The sequence below is a fragment of the Myodes glareolus genome, chromosome 27 (assembly GCF_982192425.1).
Source record: "Myodes glareolus chromosome 27, mMyoGla1.1, whole genome shotgun sequence".
In the NCBI taxonomy this organism is placed as follows: Eukaryota; Metazoa; Chordata; class Mammalia; order Rodentia; family Cricetidae; genus Myodes; species Myodes glareolus.
In genome coordinates this window covers 2,277,856-2,304,913 of record NC_142052.1, presented here as the reverse complement: position 1 = coordinate 2,304,913, position 27,058 = coordinate 2,277,856, and the positions used below count along the sequence as shown (strand labels likewise).

Sequence of the window (27,058 nt, the reverse complement as noted above, 5' to 3'; positions counted from 1 at the left end):
GCTTCTCCCTGAACCGGGAGCCTGTGGACTTTGGCCAGGCTGACCATGCAGTGAGCTCTGGGATCTGCTGTGTCCACCTTCCCCGCACTGGGGTTATAAACTGGTGGTACTAGGTTTTCCCATGGGGGCTGGGGATCCAGATGCGGGGCCCATGCTTGACTGGCGAGCACTGTACTAATGAGATGTGTCTCCAGCCCCAGGATTACATGCTTTCGATCAAATATGGCCACATTATTTCTTAATTTGTCCTAACTGACATGAGTATCGAATATTTCTTCACTCCTACTTCCTGTGGAAACTTTTATTTCTTTCCTGAGTATGGTGAGGTGCTAAAGATTTAGTATAGATATATTTTTCTATTTTTCCCTTTAAAACATTTAAAAGTTTATTTTAAAATATAAAAAATATAATTACTGGTTAACAGCACATATTTAGGATTAAACTTCCTGGCTTAACCACTTACTACATCTTGAGACTTTGGACAAGTTACTTAACATTTCTTTGTCTCAATTTTCTGGAGAATGTGATCACAGTAATGGACCTGTCTGAGAAGACCGATAGAAAGATTCAGGCATTAGTGCAGGGAAGGTGCTTAAAACGGGGACCTGCATACGGCTGCCTCTGACACAGGGCTTGCCTACCGTGAGGATGAAGGAAGGGCCAGAGGAGAGGTCACCGGCACTTTACTTCCCTGTCCTGCATCGCGCTGTTTGAAAGGAAGTGTCAGTTCACGTACTCAAACAAGATAAACAACAGGACTGTCAGTGGTGTGGCTGTTTTAAATGGTATTATTAATTTCAGAATCGGCCTCTTATAAATTAGCAAGCATAGATAGTTCATGTGAGTGCAGGTTAGTGTCACGTCTTTCTGTCTGGACTACAGAGTCACAGTACTTCCTAAAGGCGTGTGGGCACGTGTGCGTGCCTGTGTTTGTGCACGTGTGCGCGTGCATAATGACCAAGGGTGGGGAAAATGTGTGTGTGTGTGTGTGTGTGTGTGTGTGTGTGTGTGTGTGTGTGTGCATGTGCATAATGACCAAGGGTAGGGAAAAATCCCTCCTTATGTCAAAATTAACTTTAGCAATACTTCTCAGGAAGGTATTTATTTTCTGATCTACCTTTTGTCCTCTCTTTAAATGATTTCTATTAGAAATCAGTGTACAGTTTAAGCTAGGCAGTCTGCATGTGATACTTTTATCCAGTAATATTTCTGATTATAAATAGCAATTTTGTCAATATTTTGATGTCAACTGAGCTAACTCTAATTTTTCTAATATGTGGTCCTTGGAGAATTTAGGATTTCTGGGAAATTGTATGAATGATTGGCTGTTATGCTGTGCTGGTGATGTGTGCTAGGATTTTACTTGCTTTCATTGGCTTTGGTAATTCAGGGTGTTTTCTGGCTTCCTGGGAGTGTTTTTCATTTTTAACGAACAGTATAGATCCTTGGTACTTTCCAGACCCTTAAATAAAGAGTATCTGGAAACCCAGCTTTATTTCATGTGGTAGTGGACAGTGTCTAGGCAGAAGTGCTCCTTAGCTAATTCAGGGTGCTTCAAATGTTCCAGTAAATGTTCTTTTGGTGTAAAACAGCCCCATTCCCTGTTGAAAGGCCAGAATATTCCATTTTGTTGCCTGTTTTATAGAAATTCTTGGAGAGCATGAACATTAAGTAAGTTTTCATGGGTAGAGTTTGTAGGTAAAGACTTTTTTGTTGGTCTCTCTCTCTTCCAGTTTTCAAGACAGGGTGCCTCTTGTAGCCCTGCTGGCTCTCAGTCCATAATCAACTTAAGATAAACAAGTAGTTAAAAAGCAATGTGATCATACACTTTCTAAAAAATACTAGAAGTTACATACTGTGAATCCAGAGGGGAAAGTAGTTTTGCCCTCTGCCCCTAAGACCCACCAAGTACTTCTCTTTCTCATTTTATACTCTTGTCTCTAGTCTTTCATTCTTGAAACTCAATCTTATTTGCTAACATTTGTCAGCACTCTAACAGTTTTGGGAATCTTGTGAGGAGGGTGATATGGATGCCGCTGTGTTCAAACAGTGGCCCTGTGGGTTTCAGTGCGTACTACTTCAAACCGTTCCTGGGCAGAACTGTGGCAAGCCATCATAGTAATTGAGTGTGTGGTACCAAGACTTTCATAGTAACACATGTCTGTTTATTACATGGTAGAGATGATGTGGAATTCTCCACTGTCTTTGTTTACATGGCGAACAATATTTGAAACATAAACATGTACTGAATTTTGTTAGGGAAATTAAGGATGAATAAGAATTCCTCTCACTTTGTTCACTGGAAGGCGACTGCCTTATTAAATGCAAAGTGGAAAAGTTTTAGAAGGTTATAGTTATTACATCAACACATGAGAAAAGCCATGTAGCTCAGCAGCATCAAGTAGGTGAGGCGCAAAATGCATTCATGAGTTTAATATAAGAATGGCAGGACATTGCATTGATTAGTCAGATAAAAGATACACACAGAACATCTTCTGGAACAAGCATCTCCCTGCTGAGAGGCTGTCCATATTTCCGCAGAAGATAAAGGTTGGCTGCTCTTCGTCTGGTTACTGTTGAATTGGAAAATGGATTCAGACATAAGAAAAGGCACAGAGAATGCAATCAGTATAAGAATGTATAATAGAAGGGAGGAGATAGAGTGATCATTTGGAGTTAATATAATTATGCATGTGGATTTTCTCTAATGCAAACAAATCTTTGGATTTGGTGAGTTTATTGTGGTTGCTAGATTAAGGTCAGATATAAACATTAAGATAACATGAAATTTCAAGAGCTGCATTGTGTAATAGCACTTTAAAAATGTCTAGTAGTAATAAACACGTAAGATAAATTCTACAAAGAAAGCATAAAACATTGTTAAGAGGAACTAAAGAAAGCGTAAATATGGAGGAGTCGGGTGTTGGCTCTCCTTCCCGTTCTGCAGGAGAGTGCCTGTCGCTCACTGTCTTGGCAGCTAGAGCTGGGAGTCAGTTGTCAAGGTGATGCATACTTCTCATGGAGTTGGTCGTCATTGTAGATCCGCCGTTCTCAACCTCCCTCACGCTACAACCCTTCAGTTCAGCTCCTCCTGTGGGGTGACCCTCCATCACAAAGTTATCTCGTTGCCACTTCCTAACTGTGATTTTGCCACTGTTGTGAATCGTAAACAGTATCTGATGTGTGACCGCTGTGGGGTTGTAGCTCACAGGTGAGAACTGCTGTGATGACCGTCCTGGTTGTTCCAGTTTGTTTTATAATGAACTGATCGCAGTCTCTCTTTTACTAGAGCGTGACCGTAGATAAGCTTCAGGGAAGCTGTGTTCATATATCGACAGAGGATGGTTTACTGAAAGTCAAGTATCTTTATACAGAATCTTCGTTTTTGTCTTCGGCTGCTGGGGATATTGCATTAGGAAATGTTCATGGTAAGCTGACAAGGGCCTAGTGCATTTCAGACTTTTCACATAGCATAAAATTTAAGAGGTGGCTCTATAGTTCAAGAAGGATCAGGGAACTGGCCTTCTAGATAATTAGTTGCAGACTAGCTGTCTTTTAAAGAAAATCTATGAAAATAAACTTACAAGCTAACTTAATTTGATTTTGGCAAGAATTTGCAAATTATGCAATATATATGAAGCTAATGGTAATTCTGACTTTAAAAAAATTGTATTATTTTACATTGTGTGTGTGTGTGTGTGTGTGTGTGTGTACAGATGTGTGTACTGTCTCTCCAGCCCCCGTAGTTGTGATGTGTCTGTGTGTGTGTGTGTGTGTGTGTGTGTACTGTCTCTCCAGTCCCCGTAGCTGTGATGTGTAAACATAGTTTTATAAGAAGAAACAATATCAAAGAAATGAGATAGAGGCAGTATTAATAAAGAGATTTCTTAGTGGCTACTTTTTATGATAGGAGAGGTAACAGTTAAGTGAGTTAAACATTTGGGTAGATCACATTATAGAAACTCTGTGGTACTAATGTTGGGTACAGTGCGTTCATGTGTTTTGTGCCGGCAGGGCTCCTCTAGTAATGTGCCATCTCCGTTGTCTTTAAGTATCTTCTTGTGATGTCCCGAACGTGGCTCCACAGAGGGCAGCATCACTTAGTGAACGTTCCCATTATGTAGAGAAAGAGAGACCATAATGGTGAGAGACATGGCCAGGGCTGCTGGATGTCTGCCCTTTGTGTTCCCACACAGCAGCTGGTTCAAGTCCAGCTGTACTTTCTGAGATACGTGCGGGTGGTATTAAGACCGCTTAGTCCTCGGGAGATGCGTTCAGTGTCAGCACGTCTGCTAGATGTGCCGTCTTCCACTCCTTAGTAAGGCGGAATGCTGGTGTCCATACATTTGCAGCACTCCCGCATTTTAGTAGGGAGCTCAAATCTAAGTTGTATTAGGATTGGCTAGGGCTAGTGGGGCTAGCAAGTAACAAATCGGGGATTGGCTAGGGCTAGTGGGGCTAGCAAGTAACAAATCGGGGATTGGCTAGGGCTAGTCGGGCTAGCAAGTAACAAATCGGGGATTGGCTAGGGCTAGTCGGGCTAGCAAGTAACAAGTCGGGGATTGGCTAGGGCTAGTGGGGCTAGCAAGTAACAAATCGGGGATTGGCTAGGGCTAGTGGGGCTAGCAAGTAACAAGTCGGGGATTGGCTAGGGCTAGTCGGGCTAGCAAGTAACAAATCGGGGATTGGCTAGGGCTAGTGGGGCTAGCAAGTAACAAGTCGGGGATTGGCTAGGGCTAGTCGGGCTAGCAAGTAACAAGTCGGGGATTGGCTAGGGCTAGTCGGGCTAGCAAGTAACAAGTCGGGGATTGGCTAGGGCTAGTCGGGCTAGCAAGTAACAAGTCGGGGATTGGCTAGGGCTAGTCGGGCTAGCAAGTAACAAGTCGGCAGGCGGTCTTCTGTTAGAGAGTTTAGATTAGAATAACCTTCCACCTCGGTTTTGATGACTGAGCTCAACAGTCCCTGCACTGATAACATTACTTGAACCTAAAATAGAGCAGAGCTATAGCCAAATAAAACAAGTGGTTTTCTTACCTTTTTTGGTGTTATTCAGTGTGCATTTGGTTCTAAGCAGTAGTGAAATAGTAATAACTTGTAATTTCATATTTTACGTGACTTCTAATAAGTATCACAGTTCTATGGTGATCATAGTTAAGGCATTTAATATAATGGATATTTTAGGTCTGATGGGCTCTGTAGGGGGAGTCATAGGCTCTGCTACAGTTCAATTTATTCATTCAACATGGTTACTGACTGACTTCTGTGTGCCAGATTCCCAGGTGCCAGGAGTGTGGACTTGGGCAGGAAATGGTACCCACCTTTAAAGGACACACAGCTGAGCAAAAGGACTTCCACCCATCTCCAGTTGTCCCTAACTGTCCTGGAACTCGCTCTGTAGACCAGGCTGGCCTTGAACTCACAGGAATCCGCCAGCCTCTACCTCCCAAGAGCTGGGATTAAAGGTGTGCACCACCACCTTCCAGTTAAATATTTTTGAAATATTCTTTATAGCCATTCTTCAGATTCCCAGCTTTTTGTTCCACTGTGTTTTACTGTGTAGTAGGGCTCTGCTATTCCAGAGGGATGTGATTAGATCCATGTCTCTATAATGAGAAGTGGTCTTCATTCTCTGTGGACCTTAAGCTTTTGGTTTATAGCTGTAATAATCATTTTCTCAAGACTTCCTATCATAGCCAAGTTTGAGAGAATCATATTTTTATCTAAAATAGTATTTTTTAATTAATTAATTTATTTGTTTATAAAAATTTCCACTTCCTCCCCTCCTCCTCATACCCTCCCATTCCCCCCACTCCCTCTCCTCCTCCCCCCTGACAATGGCACTGGGTCTTGTTTTGTCTGCATGTACTGGCTTTCTGGGATCCTAGTCTGTTTGGATGCTCACCTTCCTAGACCTGGAGGGAGAGAGGAGGAACTTGAACTTCCCACAGGGCAGGAAACCCTGACTAGAATAGTATTTTGCTACATTAATTTAAGGCTATTTTAAGTGTATAGGATCAGCTTTCTTGTATATATGAGACTAGACTCACTGGCTAGGTGACTATAAAACTATGTCTTAGAGCGGCCCCGCTGGGTTTCTGACGTAAGATTTCTCCTGGATTATAATCATGATGTCATCCAGGGCCGTGAGCTCTCAGTGTTCAATGGGAGTAAATACAGCTCCGTGCCTCCTTATGGCTGTTGCTAGAATGCAATTCATCCTGTTAGCCAAAAGCCCCTTGATTTCTTTGTCAAAGGCAGTTGACAGTGTTCCAGCTGACTTCCATGAGAGTAGCAGGGACTAGAAATACAGAATTATAATCTTAAAATCGAATCATGGAGGTGACAACCCAGCACCTTTCTCCCGCTCTCTCTGTCTGGCCTGCACGCGATGGAGGATCCCGCAGAGGGCGTGGGTGCTAGAAAGGAGGGCTATGGGAGCCCTTTGAGAGTCACTGCTTTGGACTCTCGACCACACGCAGTGCTGAGACTGCATTTACGGGGTCTGACAGCTGGACGCGTATGTAGAGCACACCAGTGAAGTAATGTTTACCCGACACATTTCACAAGGTCTTCAAAGCCTTGTAGTGGCCTAAGACATAAAAATAATTTCATGGGCCTTTCCATTAAAGCCATGTTCTCACCCCTACATAAATGCACCCCTTGTCTTATGTCACATGAAGGGTTTTGGGTGTTCCACGTTTACAACTACTTTTGCCATCATGCATGTCTGACGATGGGGCACAGGAATTGTGTCTTTCTTTTTACTTTTTCCAGAAATTGACATACTGTTTACAAAATATATCAAATAATTTTCAATTGATTGATTTATTTTGAATTAAAATTGAATTGACTAATTTTGAATCAAGTTATTTCTTGTTTCTGTAGTTTTAGGTTAGATTAGAAGGGATGATGTCATTGCATACATTTTGGGGAGAGAAGCTATGAATTTCTGGTTCTGGGGGTACTTGTACCTATAGACACATGGGAAGAGCAATCGTAATTCTGGAAAACGTATTTTCACTACATGGTGGAAAGCTTTGAAGCATTTTTCTCTGTTAGTCATACATCTGTGTATTCATTGTTATCCCAAACCACTTTAACACTTGGCTCAGAAACTACTTTAATCCAACAGATGTGGCAACTGGCCTGGAAAAAAAAAAAGACATTTCTATGAAACATTTATGTTCCTTGGCTGAAAGTTGGCTTTGTACTCTCTTATTAATGAACTGGCATTGATGTTTATGTTGAAAAATGTGGGGGAAGTACATTTTGTGAGGGTGTCATTGCTTTCTCGCCATGTGTGTGTGTGATTGTTTTGTAGGTATGCTATAAAACCTTCAGCGTGGGAAGAGAGGAGGAGGTTATATCCCTAAGTCATTTTCTCTGACGGGATTTCTGATACTGACAGAAATGACCACAGCGGCAGCAGTAGCAGAAGTGGCATTGTGGGTGTGCAGCTGCGCATTAGGGTTCTCTGGAACACGGTTCCTTCTTCACTATCCCTAGTAATTTGAAATTCTCATTTTCTCTCCTTTGCAGGCAATATCGTATTACAAAGCAAGACGGGTAACATTACGGTGGGTACGTGTCAAGATGCTGGTTGGCACTGGCTTACATCTGTTATTGTGATGCTTTATTAAAATCTGTAGTTCATCTCACGAGCCTTACTTACTATGTAGGTCATGTATAGACAGGCCAAGATGAATGTGTCCACTCAGAGAAAATGCCCTGGACCTGGTATTATAAAAGGAAATCATACAAATTTTTGAGTTCTTTAAATAGCTGCATTAACTCTTTGAAAAAAAAAAAAGAGCATACTATTTGTGTGTGTGTGTGTGTGTGTTTATGTATAAATTGTTTCCAAAACCACTATCATTTGATGTCAGCCATTAGGTACGCCAATACCTTTTTCATCTGTGTTTATGGGTGTCTGCTGTATGTCAGGAATTCTTTTACTAAGTGGAAATGTATCAGTCAACGAGATTACTCACTTTGTCTAGGAGCGGTCAGCTCTGAGTGCCCGGAGAAAAAGACTAGACGTGTAGATAACAAAAGGTGATTTCAGATCACCGTAGGTGCGATGAGGAAAGGAGGGCAATGGGACAGAGATTGCTTACAGAAAAAGTTACTGCAGTTGGGTGTTCAGGGAAGAAGAGAGACATCTTAATTGAGGTTACCAAAATAGCAACTAAAAGGCTTGTAAAATTATGTATAAAGAGCTCCTACACAGAGGGCTGGCAAGAACAAGCCTTAAAAATGAGATGGGTTTGTCAGTTTTGATGGCGTGCTGGGTGTGGTGGGAGATGAAGTGAGACTAGGTCTTAGAACCTCGTGTGTGTCGCTTCCGTCCCGAGAAGGCTCAGATGGCGGATGTCACATGTCAGGATGCTCAGCCTGTAGGATCTCTTTTTGAGACAAGACCGTGCTGAAATTAGAATGGGTGAGCAGGCGGAAGCAGGGCGATGAGCTGGTGATGGGACGGGAGTGCTGGCAGAGTTGCTTGCCTTCTGCTCTGTTCCCTATGACCTCTTCAAGGCATCGCCAAACTGGGTTTCACCTTTTAAGAAGGTGAACATGGTTTGCCGCGTACACTCCCAGAGGACCGTTTACCCCTTCTTATTTATGGGATACCCAGAGGGAACCCCATAGAAAACTTGAAGTTGCTTTAAAATTCTACCCTTTCAAACTCTTCCGTCCTGTGTATAAAATCTGCCTGCTCTTGCACTTTGTGTAGCTGTAAGAACATATGAACCAGGCAACAAACAACTTGTTCCTCCTTGTTCAAGCTTGGAAGTGGAAATCTAAAAATATTAAAAACCTTGCTTTAAACATGCTTATCCAATTTTGAAGAAGTTTTCCATTTATCTAAAAGAAAACAACACATTTAAAATGCTAGCTTTTCAAGATTAGTTGTTTTTCTCCTGTCAACAAAATATGATACAACTACGTGTTTCCTTGCCTGAGCGTGGTGGTAGGCTGCTGGTTGACATCAGTATTTCACTTTTGAGTTATTAAAAATTAAACAACTCAGTGTTCTCTGGAAGACAAGATTTTGTCCAGAATTCTAACGATAGCTAATTCTCTGTGGGGGTCCACATACTCCTGTCTCCTCTGTAGTTTCTGTTCTCCGGGAGCTGTGGATCTTCTTCACATGAGCTTCTGCGTGTAACCTTTAGTGTATGAATTCTTGTGGATAAAGTCATCATTTTACTCTAGATGATTAATTATTGTTTCAACAACTGTATTACAGAAATGTTTTGCTGCATAACTCTTTAAAATGCAAACTATCAGGTTTGTTAATTTAAAATTTCTGAGTTTTTTGAGAGTTTCATCCATGAGTACTTGTGTTTACGTCATCCCCATACCATTCTCTCACCCTGCCAACTCCTCCAGTGCCCCCTTCAATTCATGACCTCTGTTTTACACACATGTATGTGTTCATAAAAGCAGGCTACTGAGTTCGTGTGTGTGTGTGTGTGTGGCTGGCTGGAATCAGATAGCCTATTATGCCCTCATTCCCGCAGAAGACTTACGCTGCCTCCAACTCTTCAGGTGAAGGTGGGACCTTGTGAGATTTCCCCCCACACATTGGAATGTCCACTGGTGGTGTTATTTTGCAGGTCTTACATATAAGCAAACATAGTTTCGAGATTTCATATTTGCTACATAGGTTTTAAATGTCACTTGTGTGCTTGCTCTTTATGAAACACATCTTGAGTTTTTTTTTGACAGATTTGAAAAATGAGACATTAACAAAGCTCAACACTGATAACATTCAAATATGATTACTTTGTAACTTATTATCTTCCCCATGGTGAAGGGAATAAAAGCATTGTTTGTGGATCACCTCACATTCTTGTAGAGCCCCCTCTCCCAGAGGACTAGTTTTCAAGGTCGCCGTTCAAGCTGGGAGGACATGTGTCCACATTAGGAAGCCGACGTGTTTGTGGTCGTAATGTATCTTATATGGCTTCTTTCATCAGAGGTTTCTGTTGGTACTCATCGAGCAGAGATGTAGCCAGTCTCTGTCTCCTGTCGTTTACCTAATGTCCTCATTTATTTACATTGGTATTTACTTTTAACACCTGAAAACTACTAATTGGGGTCTGATAAAGGACATTTTGGTATAGATTGGAGACAAATTATTCTAAATGATCTTTGTGCCAGATCTTGAATCATTCACTTCCAAATTTGATTGAAGTTATCTAAAATTTGAAAGAAAAACATTGCCTTTGTGGATCATACATTTTCTCTCCTTATTTTATAAAAGGTATTATTTCTCCGTGATTTTCACCACAGTTGAAGTAGTCAAAGCCCTTGATAAAATACGCTTTTAAGGGGGGTTCCTGGAAAGAATACGCTCTGGCCTTCTCAGTACGGCCAGGCTGGATGTTACACTAAAGTTTCGGTGGCTGTGGGGGTGGGGAAGATGACCCTTAGCACTGACATTTCAAGTCATTCTCCAGTCCCTTGTCTCTGACTTTGTTTCCCCTTGACCTTAACCTGTTGGTCTACTGAAAACAAGAGTCACTGACAACACAGGGAAGCCTGACTCCATAGAAGGATTGGGTTATGATTTCCTCACTCTGACTTGAAGATACCTATTCAAACCCAGAAACCTGTCAAGAAGTATTAACTGAAAACAGCCAACAGCCTCCCCGCTTCCTGTGATTTCCACACCCTTGCTGCCCTTCCAGGCAATGCAGTAAAGCCTGCGGATGGCCTTTACTGTCCTACAGCGGGTTTGCTGAAGAGAAATGTTGGCTTTCTCGCTAACCTTGCCCCTGTTTATGTAGACGGAACACAAGGTAAACGCCTACAGTCAGATTTCCCAGTCAGATTTCAGGCCATGAACTGTGGAGCAGGTGAGGTGTCTCAGGGTTAAGAGCACTGGCTCTCTTCCAGAGGACTGGGTTTGGTTCTCAGCACCCACATGGGGCCTTCAGCTGTCTGTGACTCCGGTTCAGAGGACTGGGTTTGGTTCCCAGCACCTACATGGTGCCTTCAACTGTCTGTGACTCCAGTTCAGTGGACCCAGTGCCCTCTTCTGGATTCTTTTGTACCCGGCAGGCAAGTGACATTCTTGCTTACCACAACAGCATACACATAAAAAGTTAAATTAAAAGTTTAAGAAGAGATGCATTTTCAGAGTTCTGTAGATAAGTTTTGTTAGCTGTCTAGGTGTATATTTCTAAACTTTTAATACTTGTTTACATTTTTTTAAAAAAATAATAACATTGTCATACAGAAAATGAAAAGTCTTGCAAGGTCTGTAGGTTCTTAAGCATATGTCGAGGCAGGGCCCTTTATTTCAAGTTTATGGTTCCATCAAGAACAATCATGGTCATACTTTCTCTCTCCCAGATTCGTCCTCTGGGTGTCTGAAGGCCTCAAGTCACCAGGGTGCCATAGATGTCCATATCAGCCAGCTGGAGGAAGCGGCACTGACTTCCCAGGAGGGTGAGCCAACTGGACTGTCAGTGTGGTGTGTACTGTGAGGAAAGGATGATGTAATGCGATGATGTAATATTGGGAAACAGGTGGTCGATTATCTCCCATTGGATCCTGGTCTAAACACTGGTCCTCGAGCCCTCTAAGAAAGCTTTGTGCTTAGTACAGATGGCCATAGAGACAAACCTTCTTTTTGTAGAACAAGCAAACATGGTGTTATATTTTGATTGTTACTATAGAATTTCTACTGGTCCATGTGGATCTTTCAGTTTTGTCATGTAGGAAATAGTGTATTCTTTGTAGAGTAAAAAAATCTCTAACTTTCTTGCTAGCCTGTAGAGAACCTCCCCATTACTGTAGAACAGTGGCCTCCAAAGTGTGGTCCTGAAGTGCTCCTATAAAGGTCCCCAAGGCAGACTTCTATATAATTTCTCACCCAGGTCACTTAGTCTGAGTTCACATATTTTATTAAGATTGTATACTTTCTGTTCACTGGAAAGCGGAGTTGTGTCTAAACAGCCGTCTTAATAGACTTTTTATGTCTCTGAAAGCCAGTACTCCGTCTGCCTACACATGAGCATGGTGACAGGTGACGGCGTAGCTTAGCAGCGTAGGCTGAGGTGCAGAAAATTAGAACCTGTCCTGTATAAAAGATGTATAAAATTGAGAGCATCTTATATCAAGGCTGAACAAGGCTTCCCACCGTAGGGAAAGTTTGCAAAGAACCAGCTCATGCATCAGGAACAGGTCCTGGTTCCACTGCTAGTGACCCCACAAAAGACTAAGCCACACAACTGTCACCCAGATGCAGAGGGCTAGTTCGTTCCCATGTCGACTTCCTAGCTGTTGGTCCAGGGTCTGTGAGCTCCCACAGGCTCAGGTCAGCTGTCTCTGGGTTTCCCCATCACAATCTTAACCCACATCTCCCCACCTTCCCCACCCTCCGTTCTTGCTCATATAATCCCTCTATCCCTCTTCAACATCAAAAGAATTTGTCAGTATTCCTTCTGTTTCTATTGTGCAGAAAGATTAAGGAATATTGATAGTAGCTCTTCTTTGAAATTCTGTACTGAAACCATCTGGCCCTGGGCTTTTTTGGTGAGAGACTTTTCAATGACTATTCAATTTCCTTAGGAGGTCTGTTTAAATTGTTTATCTGGTCTTGACTTAAGTTGTCCATTTCTTTTGGATTTTCCAATTCTGTGGAGTAGTTTTTGAAGTATGATTAATGATTCTCTGTATTTCCTCGAATCTGCTGTCCCCCTTCACTCCTTAGTTTGTTAATCTGGATCTTTTCTCTCTGCCCCCTTTTAGATAGTCTTGGATAAGAGTTTGTCTATCTTGTTGATTTTTCTCAAAGAATCAACTCTTTGTTTCATTGATTCTTTGTATTGTTCTTTGTTTCAATTTTATTGATTTCAACCCCGAATTTGATTATTTCCTGCCATCTACTCCTCCTGGGTGAGTTTGCTTCTTTTTGTTCTAGAGCTTTCAGGTGTGCTGTTAAGTCACTTCTGTGAGATTTCTCCAAATTCTCTATGTGGGCACTTAGTGCCATGAGCTTTCCTCTTAGCACTGCTTTCATTGTGTCTCCATAAGTTATGGCATGTTATGGATTTATTTTCATTGAATTCTAGGAAGTCTTTAATTTCTTTATTTCTTCCTTGACCCAGAGGTGGTTCTGTTGAGAGTTATTCAGTTTCCATGGCTTTGTAGGCTTTCTGGAGCTTGTGCTGTTGTTGAAACTCTAAGTTTTCATGGGGATCCCATAAGATACAAGGAGTTATTTGAAATTTTTGTGTCTGTTGAGATTTGTTTTGTGAGTGAGTACACAGTGAATTTTAGAGAAGGCTCCATGAGGTGCTGAGAAGAAGGTGTATTCTTGTGTGTTTGGGTGAAATGTCCTGTAGATGTCTCTTAAGTTCATTTGAGTCATAACATCTGTTAGTTCCCTTGTTTCTCTGTTAAGTTTCTGTGTGACAGACCTGTCCATTGGTAAGAGTGGGGTGTTGAAGTCTCCCACTATTTATATGTGGGGTTTGATGTGCGATTTTAAGTTTTCATTATATCTTTTTTACCAGTGTGGGTACGCTTTTATTTGGGGCATAGATGTTCATAATTGAGACTCATCTTGATGAATTTTTCCTTTGATGAATATGAAATGTCTTTCTCCATCTCTTTTAATTAATTTTACTTTGAAGTCTATTTTTTTAGATGTTAGGATAGCTACAGTGACTTGCTTCTTAGGACCATTTGGTTGGAAAAACTTTTCCCAACCCTTTACTCTGAGATAGTGTCTGTCTTTTAAGTTGAGGTGTGTTTCTTGTATGCAGCGGAAAGATGAATCCTGTTTCTGTGTCCATTCTGTTAGCCTGTGTCTTTTTTATTGGTGAACTGAGTCCATTGATATGAAAAGATGTTACTGACCAGTGGTTGTTAATTCCTGTTATTTTTTTGGTGTTGGTGATTGTAGTGTGAGTATTTCCCTTGTTTGGGTTTTGCTGGTGTGAGATTATCTTTTGCCTGTGTTTTCATGGATGTGACTGAGCTTCTTGGCTTAGAATTTTCCTTCCAGTACTTTCTGTAGGGCTGGATTTGTGGATAGGTATTATTTAAATCTGGTTTTGTCATGAAATATCTTGTTTTCTCCATCTATGTTGATTGAAAGTTTCACTGGGTATAGCACTCTGGTCTGGCATCCATGGTCCCTTAGTATTTGTAAAACATCTGTCCAGGACCTTCTGGCTTTTAGAGTCTCCATGGAGAAGTCGGATATAATTCTGATAGGTCTGCCTTTATCCACTACTTGGTCTTTTCTCTTTTCAGTTCTTAAAATTCTTTTCTTTATTCTGTATCTTTAGTGTTGATGATTATTAATAGGCAAGGGGAGTATTTTGTTTTTTTTTGTTGTTGTTTTTTTTGTTTTGTTTTGGTCTGGGCTATTTGGTGTTCTGTAAGCTTCTTGTACTGTTGTTATAGACATGTCTTTATTTAGGTTGGAAAAGTTTTCTTCTATGATTTTGTTGAATATGTTTTCTGTGCCTTGGAGCTAGGATTCTTCTTCTTCTTCTTCTTCTTCTTCTTCTTCTTCTTCTTCTTCTTCTTCCTCTTCCTCTTCCTCTTCCTCTTCTTCTTCCTCCTCCTCCTCCTCCTCCTCCTCCTTTTTTTTTTTTTTCTCAAGACAGGATTTCTCTGTGTGGCTTTGGAGCCTGTCCTGAAACTCACTCTGTAGACCAGACTCGCCTTGAACTCACAGAGATCCACCTGCCTCTGCCTCCCAAGTACTGGGATTAAAGTCATGCACTACCACCCAGCTATCCCTATTATTCTTAGGTTTAGCCTTTTCATGGTGTCCAAGATTTCTTGGCTGTTTTGTGTTAAGAATTTATTGGATTTAAGATTTTGTTTGACTGATGAGTCTATTTCTTCTATTGTATCTTCAACACCTAGGATTCTCTCTTCCATCTCCTGTAGTCTGTGGGTGATGCTTGCATCTGTAGTTCCTGTTCACATCCACAGATTTCTTATTTCCAGAATTCCTCTGGTTTGTGTTTTCTTTATTGCCTCTATTTCAGTTTTCAAGTCTTGAACCATTTCATTTCCTTCACCTGTTTGTTTTTTCTTGTCTTTCTTTGTTTTAAGGGATTTATTTATTTCTTTTAATTTTTTATTTGTCTTTTCCTCAACTTCTTTAAGGAAATTTTTTGTTTCCTTTTTAAGAGCCTCTATCAATTCATAAAGTGATTTTTAAGGTCGTTTTCTTGTGTTTCAGCTGCATTGGATGTTCAAGTCTTGCTGTTGTAGGTCACTGGGTTCTGGTGGCGCCACCTTCCTCTCTTGGTTGTTGAATGCGTTCTTACAGTGGTGCTTACTCATCTGTTCTTCCCCTGGTGTGAGTTGTGTCTGTGCTCGGAATCTCCTGGGTGGGAGAGGGGAAGGGCACGATCTTCCTGGGAAAACATTCTGCTAGGAAATTTCTTCTTGCCCATTTGAGAATAAGGGGTGAGGGTCCCACAGTGGTTACTGCTCCTTTTCTGTACGGACGAGCTAGGTGCGAATGTAAGCAAAGGAGCTGATAGTTCCTCATGGTCTGATGCCCACACTCCTAACAGAGCCATGATGGATGTTTTCAGAGGTTGCTCGACTGCCTGGGAGAAAGAAAATTCACTGCTGTTTACATCAGTATACCGAGGAGAAAAACAGTAAATCAGGAGCAATATTTTAATGAAATTTATAATTTGATTTATTTGTATTGTTTTACTCTAAATTTACCGCAGGCTCTATTACTGTCAAGACCCCATCTTCTCTACAAGCTTATTTAAAGTTATCAGGGAAAGAAGTGGTTGTGGATGCAGGCGCTCATGTTCACGACATGGCCAAGGATCATAAAGGTGGCGGTGTGACGGTCACAGGTAAGGAGACTGTGTCACCGTGGACGGATGGTGGGTGGATGGTCATTGCCCATGCCTAAGCAGCAAGCGGACTGCGGTAGCCATGGGTGGATGACCACTGCGCATGCGTGAGCGGCAGTGTGCCAACTGCAGTTCCGGTGTGCCTGACGTTGTTCTTGCAGTGACTGTCAGTGACGTGGTGCAGACACTGTAGAAAAGACCTCCTCACTCATGTAGGGTCACTCTGTGCTTCTGTCCTTACGGAAAAGTCTGAGCCTTGAAAGTCAATGTTATTACACAAGCCGTAAGTTAACTGTGTGGTTAGACAGGAATCCTGTTTGCTGTGCACACTGTAAATTCTCTCTTTTGGTGCGACAAAGTCTCAGTTCCACAACTTGGATAATTTTTGTGCATTTTTCATTACTTCTAGATACACTAATGCCTATACTGACTTTAAGTATTTGTTTTAATGGTTACTAAAATTATTGCTAGCATTTCCCTTTCAATTTTAATACAATGTCATCAGGAAGAACACTGAAGTAAACGGTACATGTCCATGTGCTACAGGCTTACCCATGAGATCATGGCCATGGATATGAAAGGGTGTTCTTAAAGTCAAGTTTCAATTTTAAGAGTTCTTTTTCTAGGTCATGAGAGTTAAGAGTGCAATTTACTAAAAAAAAAAAAAAAGAAAGAAAGAAAGACAGAAAGAAAAAAACAAAAAAAAACCCTGCATATTGACAAAAGCATAATAAGAATAAAAGTATCTGTATTCCCAGGTCTGACTGTCAGTAGAATCGAAATTACAAGATTAAGATGTGATTAATGTCAGATTATATTAATTGTGCTAAGAATCAATTTGAGACTTGGGGTCGGTTGATTTTGTTCGTCTCTTTTAGGCAAGGTCTCCCTGAGTAGTCGAGGCGGGCCAGGATTTACAGTCCTTGTGGTATAGCCCACCAAGTATTGCCACCGTGTGTAGCCTAACTTCTTGAGTTTGTAAAGAGCCAAGAGCTGTCTAGCACTACTTCAAACTCTATATGTGCATAACTGTCCTTCTCTACCCGGCTCTTTCCTTTCTGCCCTTTCCTGTCTTTATTTGGACATTCACTCAACAAACACTTCTGCAGTCAGACACGGCTAGAAGCTAGGAATGCAGAAGCCGTACAGAGCTGATATTCTCCTGAGAAAGACAGCAATGCCGGCCGGGTGCGCGCTGTGAAGGTGATGTGCAGGGTGCAGGCACTGCGTCTAGATTAGATCAGCACGTGGCTGGGCGCGCGCTGTGAAGGTGATGTGCAGGGTGCAGGCACTGCGTCCAGATTAGATCAGCACGTGGCCAGGCGCGCGCTGTGAAGGTGATGTGCAGGGTGCAGGCACTGCGTCCAGATTAGATCAGCACGTGGCTGGGCGCGCACTGTGGAGGTGATGTGCAGGGTGCAGACACTGCATCCAGATTAGAACAGCACGTGGCCGGGCGTGCGCTGTGAAGGTGATGTGCAGGGTGCAGGCACTGCGTCTAGATTAGATCAGCACGAGTCTGAGAAATAGAGTCAAGAGAACAGAGGGAAAGCGGATTAAACGTGCCCGAGGATTGGGGTGAAGTTAGTTGATTTGGCTTTTATACTGAGAGCACTGAAAAGCTTTCCCTGGAATTCACATAACTAGGTTTGGATATCAGAACGGTTGGTGAGAGCAAAGCCACTCAGTAGCTGCTCGTGTTCGACAGCCGGACACTTCTGATTTTGGAGGGAGGAAGAGGCCAGCGGATGCTATGAGGACTCATAACATTTAGTGGTTTTGAAAACTTTTAGCCTCTTCTGTCTTTTTCATGTGCTCCCAAACTCTGGCTCTGCTTACTCAACCAGAAGAGGTCTAACTGCAGAAGAAAGAGTCTCTTCCTGCTTGCTGCCACCGTCAGGGCAGCAGAGTCCCGCGGTACTGCAGAGGGTGTCCTATGGGGCTGGTCCTGGGTTAGGGACAGGACAAGGCGCCTCAAATGGAGCAGGAGCAGCCTCTCTCAGCGCTCCTGCTGTGCTTCGGTTCCCAAGGCCAGAGGCCCTGTTTTTAAAGTCATCAAATAAAGAGACTGACTCAAAACATCAGTTCTGTTGGAACCCACTCCGGCAGAAATCAGCTGGGGTTCCCTGGGAGGGGGCGCTGAGGCTGAGGAAATGTGAGATTAAGAGAAATGAAGACAGAAACATAGGATATACCGGGAGGACTGAAGGTCAATACCAAACAGCCCCGAGTTCATTTCTCAGCCAGCATATACACTACAGGCAAAAGGCAGGACACAGAGCTGGGCAGTCAGCTGATCACCTCCCTGTGCGGCCCTCGGGAGGAGGTTCAAGCAGGTGCATTATCGTATTCAGCTAAGCAGCCTCTAATCTCTAACGAAGAGTGCCTCTGGCTGGCACACACCAGCCCAAACCTTATAGAAAAATGTGCTCTTTACCATGGCCTTAGTCAGAGTTCCTCACAGCCCTCGGGTTACTGGAACAATCAGAGCAGGCAGGCAGGCTCCAACTCAGATGACTTCTTTAAGGCAGAAATGACTCCAGATGGAAACCGAGTTACACATGGGCTCCCACAAGATCACATTATTCTTTCCCACACAGATACCTGATTAGAAACCTAATTCTGGAAACAGTCAGCAGGTTTACGTATAAGTTAGGTTATAAGCAGCTGAGTTCCGCTCATCTGGGCCTTCTGCGTGGGCTAGGAGGCAGAGAAACAGAAATACTACCCTTATTTCTAAGAGCTCTGGATTGTGTCTGTAGCCAGACTTCTGGATAATTTCTGTAAGAAGTCTTTCTAGTCAGATTGGTTCCTGTTCTGTGGTTCCCTGTCCCAGCTGTCACTGAAGGCCTCCTTAGCTTGCACAACCCCTGCAGTGACAGTGATTTCTAAGTATCACGTGCCGCTCTGAGGTCAGAAGGAAGCGAGGAGTTCAGGCTGAAGGCCACCTGTTGAAACTCTCTGCTCTTCATGAGAATTCGGATTCTGCTTTGTGTATTCTCCATATATGGCAAGTTGAACAAGCTGTGAATAGCTTTGGTGATACCTTATAAATAAGTTAATTTTTCTATTGAGTTTTAGAATTCAGTTTCATCAATTTACATATGAAACTTGGTTGTGTTATATCTAGTCTCCAAGCCCTGGAGTGCCTGTGGTACAATAAAGAAAGTTAAAGGAAAAGTGTTCCAGATAAAAAACTGACGTTTGTCCTGCTTCTCTCATATGGATGCCAGCAGTGTTGCTCAGCTACGTCTCAGTCAAACTGCAGCGTAAACACACACACACATCCACGTAGAGTTCTCAGTATATTACTACCTAGAATGGAAAACCAGGGCTGGAGAAGAGGCTCAGCCAATAAAATGCTTGCCTTATGAGCATGAGCGCTGAAGTTTGACCCCAGGACCCACACCCACATACTTAAAACAAACAAACAAGAAACAGATTATCATAAATAATCGTAGCACTGGGGAGGTGGTGACAGTCTGGTTCCTGGGCTCTCTGGCCAGCCAGTCTCGCCGACTCAGTGAGTTCCAGGCCATTTGAGAAAACCTGTTTGAAAATACAGGATAGATAGGACCCAAGGAATAATCCTGAGGTATCCTCTGGCCTCCACGCACTGGAGAATCGGGCCAGAGGTTGGAAAGAAGTTGAAATGTGACCTAAGTCCTTAGGTTCTATCTTGTAACGTAAGGATAGATTTTATTGCTCCAAATAAGGAAAAAAAGTGCAGCCTTTTGACACAACTTTTAGAAATAACTGTTGTGTTTAGAATATACGGAAGTAATTTGTTGGTGGCATATGTATATTAAGGATCATATTGGAGAAATTCAGTAAGTGGAAACAATACTATCAGGTTTATGTATGTAAGGCTTTTTTCTTTTTTATGTCTTTTTTATGGTGTTTTGCCTGCACACATGTCTATGTGAGGTATCAGAAGCCCTGGACCTGTAATTACAGACAGTTGTGAGCTGCTATGTGGGTGCTGGGAATTGCACCCAAGTCCTTTTTGGAAGAGCAGCCAGTGCTCTTAACTGCTGAGCCATCTCTCCAGCCTGTATGCTTTTCAAAGTATTTACTTAAATATGCTGATGGAGAATTAATATAGGAACTGTTATCATAACACTTATGTTTTATTTCCTTAACAAAGTGTGAGATTTTGAAAATATCATGGGTAATGAGACAGACAGCGCCTTTGTTAATGTCTACCAATTTGCTTCTGTTCACTGTAATCTGTGTAAAGGCTAATAGCATTTGTATAACTTTTTTTTTTTCCCGAGACAGAGTTTCTCTGTGGCTTTGGAGCCTGTCCTGGAACTAGCTCTTGTAGACCAGGCTGGCCTCGAACTCAGAGATCCTCCTGTCTCTGCCTCCTGAGTGCTGGGATTAAAGTCATGCACCACCACCTCTCGGCTTGTCTAACATTTTTGAAAAGAAAAATCTCCCAGGAGGGATGCAGTTACAGGGATTAAGTTACCCTCTCACCCGAAACAAAGATAGCCGGTGACGTCATCAGGGCCCAGATAGCTGAAGAGGGAACTTCAGCTGACCCTGCGCTGAGGGGATGGAGAAGACAAGCTTCCAAAGGCAATGGAGTCCCGGATCACACAATGCTGGGGACACACCACCAAAGCCTGTTCAACCAGAAGCAAGCTTTATCACTGAGAAAGAAAAAAAATCACCACGGAGCACACAGAGCTTATCAGCTATGGCTGTGAACACAGCCAGAGATCGGGCTTCTGTAGCTGTGGCCATGGGGCTGGTTTTCAGCCTTCTCTTGTAGGAAAATCAAGCACCAGGTGTGGGCCAGAGAGCTTTTACAGCCTTGAGGTCAGGCTTAAAGTCACATTGCACTTGAAGTTTTACAACTTTTGGTTATAGGACATTAGAATATTAACTTAGAATGTTTGCAAAAGCCTGTGACTGACACGGCCACTTTTCACTGTCCATGAAGGAATGCAAGGCAGAGGATCCGCTAGAGGCCGCAGTTAGACGCTAACCTGTGTCTGCAGTACCTGCCTGGCTGTCAGGATGTCTGCTCTTAAGGCAGAAAGTGTCTAGTAGTAAACAGTGGCTGCCAACTTTTCTTTTTTTCTTCCAAAATGTGTTTGTGATTACAACTTTATATTTCTATATTCCTGGAGCAGACCCAGAATATATTCTGTTCCTGGACTCTTCAACACAGGTCTAGGATTTTTATCAAGACCTTTTCTGCAGCTATAAAGGTGGTCATGTGATTGTCTCTCAGTCCACTTATGTGACTTGTTATATTTGTTGACTAAAATATGCGGCACCATCCCTGTATCTCCTGGATACAGTTTGCCTGTATTAAACTTGCAAGTGTTAATACTGAGGATTTCGGTGTCTGTGTTCCTCAGGGATATTGACCTGAAGTTTTCTTTCTTCTTGGGGATTTACCTGGTTTGCGTAGTAGACTAATACTGGCTTCATTGGTGTTTGGAAGTATTGCTTCTGTTTCTGTTTGTTTGAGTAATTTAAGAAGTACTGGATGTAGCACTTCTTTGAGATTCTGGTTCTGCTATGAATCTGTCTGGGCTTGGGCTTTTCGGGTCAGTGTTGATGAACTCTCCCTGGTTTAAATTTGGTGATTTGGATAAATACAGGCATTTGTTCATTTAAGTTCTCTGACTTAATGGAGTATGGGTTGCTAAAGAATTCCCTTCTAGGATTTTGACTTTGTTTGTACCTGTTATAATATTTGCCTGTTTTGTTTTTTTTTTGAGTCTGTTAATGTAGATCATCTCTTTCTTTTGGTTAGTTTAGCCAAAAGACTTTCAATCTTATTTTTTCAAAGAGCCACCTCTTAGATTGAATTTTCCTTGACCCTGTCTCATTAATTCCTGCCCTGATTTTTATTACTTCCTGCCACATATTAGATTTTGTTTTGGTTTGTTTTTGCTTTTCCAAATTCTTGAATTGTAGCATTAAGTCATTTATTTGAGTTCATTCTATTTTTAATGTAAACAGTGAAACTTAGGACTTATGAATTTCCCTTTTTAGGAGTACTTTTAATGTCTTCCCCAGAGGTTTTATTGTTCTGTGTTTTCATTTTCATTTAGTCCCAGGAATGTTTTTTCTTGATTTCTTTACTCATTCATCATTTAGTAAGGTGTTGTTTCAGCTCCCCGAGTTTGTGTAATTATGAGAAAACTGTTTGATTTTGATTTTAAGTTTTGTTGTACCATGGCCAGATAAGATACATGGAATTTTATCATTTGTCCTGATTGTGTTAAGATTTGGTTTTTGTCCCAGGATGCAATCTGTGTTAGAGACGTTTCCATGGGCTGCTGAGTAGAATGCTTATACTTGGCATTTGAGTAGAATTTCCTGTAGATCTGTTAGGTCAGCGTGGTGTATAAGTCATTCAGTTCTGACATCATACGATTTACTTGTCCAGATGACATATGTATTGGTGAAAGTTGAGTGATGAAATCACCTACTGGGTTTAAGGTCATTAGTCTGTGCCTTTAATGCTGGTGGTACACTTTTTATGAAATTGGGTACACTGCAGTTTGGTGCATATATATTTGGGGTTGTAACAGCTTGTCACACTTAGGGTAGTGGCACTTGTTCACTTCCAGGCCCCATGTGTTTGCAGTACTCTCCCATCCTTCTACTCTGGCAGTTTTTAAAACTTTCTTGTAGACAACAGAAAGCTGGGTTTTCTTTCTTACAGTCAGCCTGTGTCTTCTGGCTGGAGAGTTGAGGCCGTGAATGTGTAAAGTTAATATTGAAAAGGCGTGTGTCGGTTGTAGACATGTTACTGTTTGTTTTCAGTTTGTGTTCCTAGCCCTGCGTTGTGTTCCAGCGACTAAGGCTCCATTCCTTCTTCCTATCGTCCCTTGGCTACACTGAGCAGGCGCCTAGAGGGCGGACGGTAGAGTCAGAGCAGCGCAGACAGCTGCCCTGCCCACTTACGGGAAGGCACACGGCCTCACAATGGTCATTTGCCCTTTTTTATCCACAGAAAACGTCTCTGTTTTTAGACAGAGGGACATGTAAGAATAAGGTTTAGGAACCAGGCTCTGGTGTGTTGCCAGACTTGGATCTGAATGATCTGTAAACCGTATAAGTCAGACGAGCATCTGCACAGATTCAGGCCAGAGTACAAGAGCTTTAGTGATGTACCTGTTGGCAAGACAGGAAGTGTGTGATGTCCTGCCTTGGAGAGTGGAGGGTAACTGAAGTCAGTCGTCTGTCCTGTGTCACCAGCGGCCTTGCTCTCGGCCTCTCCAGCTTCTTACTCCATAAGACAAGCACACATACTGAGGCAGTGTGAGGGCTGAATACTAAGGACAAGGCTGGGGAAAGTCTGTTGATACTTTATGATCGGTGCTAAGCAATGTTCAACAACAAAAAGTTAAGGAATTCCAGTCTTGCCTCCATGTTTATTTGAATCACTAGAAAAAGAAATTCTGTATTATAGAAAACCCATCAGTGCAAGACGCATCTACCATATGCAGCACAGGCACAAGAAAGGCAGTTAGAGGTAAAGCCGACCCTCACTGAAGAGTGGGAGGGGCAGGAGGAAGCTTCCTACACAGGACGCACTGAATGCCCTCAGAGGCGCTTACACACATGTAGCAAAGGAGAGGTGTGCGGGCTTGGGTGTACTGAAAACACAGCAAGGAGAGGGCACGGGAAGGCGGCCCAGGACGTGGCTGAGTCCCCCCGCTGCATTCTGGAGCAGGGGCAGGGAGTCCAGGACACACTCCCGACTGTGGTTCAGGGGGAAGGGAGGGGAAGTGAGAATGCAGAGAGCTTGGAGTGTGACATAAAGACCGCATATCACAAGGAACATGGCCTCAGCTGAGACTGTCTCATGGTGTTAACAGGGAGACAACCATAGGAAAAGGAAGTGTCGATGGTGGATTGCAGGAACCGGTTCCGTCGGCGCTGGTTTCACTTCGGTGGCTCTCAGGAGAGACTATGTGTTGATGGCAGAGGTGATGTGGAACTAGAGCAGCCATGGGGAGAGAGAGAAAACATCTCACTGTGTGACTGCGACCGTTCCCAGGACAGGATGCAGAGAGAAGGCTAAGCTGAGGCCCCAGGGACAACGGGGGCGGGAGGAGCTGTCCCTGAAGTTCTACAGATGCCACCCAAGAACACCCAACAAGTGTAGATGCTTGGGGGAAGCTGCCTGGTCCAATGTGGACATTGATACAGCCTCAATCACTTTGGAAAAAGAAAAATTTAAAAGTACAGTTCCTTTTACGTAAATACAAATAATCCACAGTTACAAAGCAGATCAGTGATTGCTAGGTTGTGGGGTGAGGGAACAGTTGGCTCACGGGCAGGAAAGTATGTTAGCCAGCCTTCGGTTACTGTTACAATTATCTGAGCTAATCAGCTTACAGTGAGAACCCCTGCTCCAGTCTCTGATCAGCAGGCCCCTTTACCTGTGGGCCGGTGCCGAGGCAGCGTAAGGAGGGGCTGGGACACTCCAGGGACCAAAAGACCTACGACAGGACCCACTTCAGGAAGCTCCCACCTTCCCATAGCGCAGCTGGTGGGAAAGCCTTTAACGCAGCTCTGAGGGACAGGGTACGGGTGAAAAATCACAGTGTGTGAGATGTCGGAGGGGTTGATGTGCTCGCTGTCGTGTGGGGAGAGAGCTGACTCCCCAGACCTCCACACTTGTCAGATGACTGTGCTGTGCACCTCAGATGCAAGTAGTTTAATGATGCAGTGGCAGAAGTCTCTTGTCTCAGCCGACACTAGAACCAGTGTGACGGCTCACCTCGGTTGTTCTGACCGAGTGAACGAGGAGCAATGCACTCCGCTCTTCACAGCTTTCCTGACTGACGCTGGCGCTTGTTTTCACGATGTGCTCGTGCTTAGGCATTTCTGCCTTTTTGAGATGCGCGAGTAAGATTAGTCTGCTTAAATATTGTTCTTGGCGACTAAAGTGAACTTGGTGCAATTCTGTATTTCAGGACTCATCAATCAAGCAAGGAGTCAGGAAAGGTGGATAAACGCCGTCGCCCCTAAAGGCACTGTGACTTTTAAACATCAGAGCTGGTTTCAGTCCCTGAAACTGCCGGGCTGAGAACGGCTCTGCCATGTTTGTCAATTCTCGTGTGGACTAGCAGACCTGTGAGTGTGAAAACGCTGACACCGGAGTTCACTGCAATGTCACAAACAACAGCATTGGCCTCGGGAGTTCCGCAAAACGTGCACTTGACTACAGAGTTTGTTTTCTATTGCTGTGTTCCAAGTTACAGAAGCCCCCAGGATATGTTCTGAGACATCCAGGGATGCCTGAAACCACAGGCAGTGTCAACTCCTATAAACTGTGTTTCTTAATAAACACACATGCCAGCTGAATGCCTTTCCTGTTCAACTAAGCGGATACATACTCTGAGCAAAACTCTGGCCGTTGTTCTTCCAATAGCAAGAGAGATGGCTTTCTTCTTCCTTCTTTGCAGGGTCACAGCAGTGCATCCACCCTGACTGTCGGGCCTAGCAGCCTCAGCATATAATTTGTTTTCTTACCAAGTCGAGAACTTTTATCTTTTTCCTTAAGGCATTTTGTGGCTTCTCTTTGTCAGACCCAACTGCAAACGTCATTACCGCTGTACCTCAGAGCCATTGCTAACATAAGGACCCGCTGGACTCTGGCACCGCGGCACCACTGTGATGGCTGAGTGACGGAGTGGCTGACGGACAGCTAGTGTGCACAGGTAGCATGACGCGCGTGCAAGGGAACGGCTCACACTGAACGGATCAGTGCAAGGCTCCCTCGTGCTGCTTCAGATGACACACGATTTAAGACTTACACATTACTTACTTCCAGAATTTATCAGCCACAAGTTACTGAAGAAATAAGAAGCAATCCTTGGATGGGGCAAGAGAACAGTTCTCCCAGATTTAATGACTTCAGATCACTCTTCGCAGCTTATAGCTGGTGATGTGGGCCTTGTGCTCCGCGTCTCTCGGCTGGAGCAGAGGTGCCGACCAGGCTGAGGATGTTGTCTGGGGCTGCAGGGAGAAGGCTCCCAGGCTCACTCTTATTGTAGGGAAATCGCATTCTTTATGCCTGTGTGACATCCTTGTCTTGCTGCCTTCCATAGAGGGTTACTCTGTCCGTCTGCCATCTCCACCTCGTGGGGACCCGCTGTCTTCATGGGAACACACGGAGTCCTCCTGCTGTGAACGTCTGACTTCCGTATAAGCTGGAGAAAGCTCTGTTTGGTTGGCCAAGGTATTTAACATGATTCTGGGCATGTCACATCCTCTCCACGCACCCACTTGAGAGATGACTGTGTCAAGGCCCAGGTGTCAAAGTCACCTTCGGATTGTTGTTACTGCCGCCCACATGAGAGAGTTTCTTCTTAGTACCTCCTGTGGCATTGTCTTTAAGTTGTGACTCAAACACTTCTCATGTAGGTGAAGCAGGAACTTCTGATTTAGTGTGTCTGCAGGTGATGATGTACTCACTGTGGGAAAGAACTTATTCTGTCATCAGATGTATGAAGATACAATCACTTTCATAAGGCACGCTGTAATTTATAGAATTCCTTTATGAATTCCATTTCTTTAGAAATGGCTACTGTAACATTAACTGTACTACACTGAGCAGATCAATTTATCGGATTGTATTTTGGTTTTGATAAATTAGTGATTAGATACTGATTTCAAATAAACTTTCTAAATATTATTTATAATAAGTCTCCTTTTATTGATGTCTCATTTCTTTATATTCTTTCCAATATTTTATTTGTGAAATAAAGTCAGCCTTGTTGGTCTGTGACTGTCCCCTTAGAATTTACTCTTAATAAAATGGGAATTTATATAAAATGGACTGTCTCACATGCTGGGACATTTTGTGTGGTATTTGTGCGGTGAGCTGTTAAGCAAAGGAAATGACGAGGCAGTAAGGCAACTTTTATAATATTTTTCCACTCTTAGGCAATTAGAAAAACATTTCATGACTAAAAATAAAGTTGATAAAAGTAGCCAACAACAACCCCAAAGGCCATGAATTAGAATTCAGCTGAGGATGCTCAGAGTTATTAGTGAGATTGTACATAGTGGCCTCCTTCCATAGCCCGCTTTTCTAACTCCTGTCCTTCCAGGCCATTTCTGTAGCTCTGAAGTTTACCTCCTCCAGATGAGCGAACAGGCCCCTCATTCTTGTTATTAAAAAGATATTAAGAGTTTGGAACAGGCTT

General features: G+C 43.0%; 1 protein-coding gene across 2 annotated transcripts in view; it reads left to right on the top strand.

The window, feature by feature from the left end:
* Positions 1–26,544, top strand: part of Fam185a (family with sequence similarity 185 member A) — a 35,039-nt gene extending 8,495 nt beyond the window's left edge. For both annotated transcript variants that reach the window (XM_085684084.2, XM_048433521.3), the window contains 5 exons: positions 3,290–3,428; positions 7,540–7,581; positions 11,365–11,460; positions 15,729–15,863; positions 24,821–26,544. In XM_085684084.2, coding sequence (XP_085540210.2) covers positions 3,290–3,428; positions 7,540–7,581; positions 11,365–11,460; positions 15,729–15,863; positions 24,821–24,933 — 525 coding nt within the window. In that variant the 3' untranslated portion in view covers positions 24,934–26,544. The remainder of the gene's footprint in view (positions 1–3,289; positions 3,429–7,539; positions 7,582–11,364; positions 11,461–15,728; positions 15,864–24,820) is intronic.
* Positions 26,545–27,058: the final 514 nt, after the last annotated feature.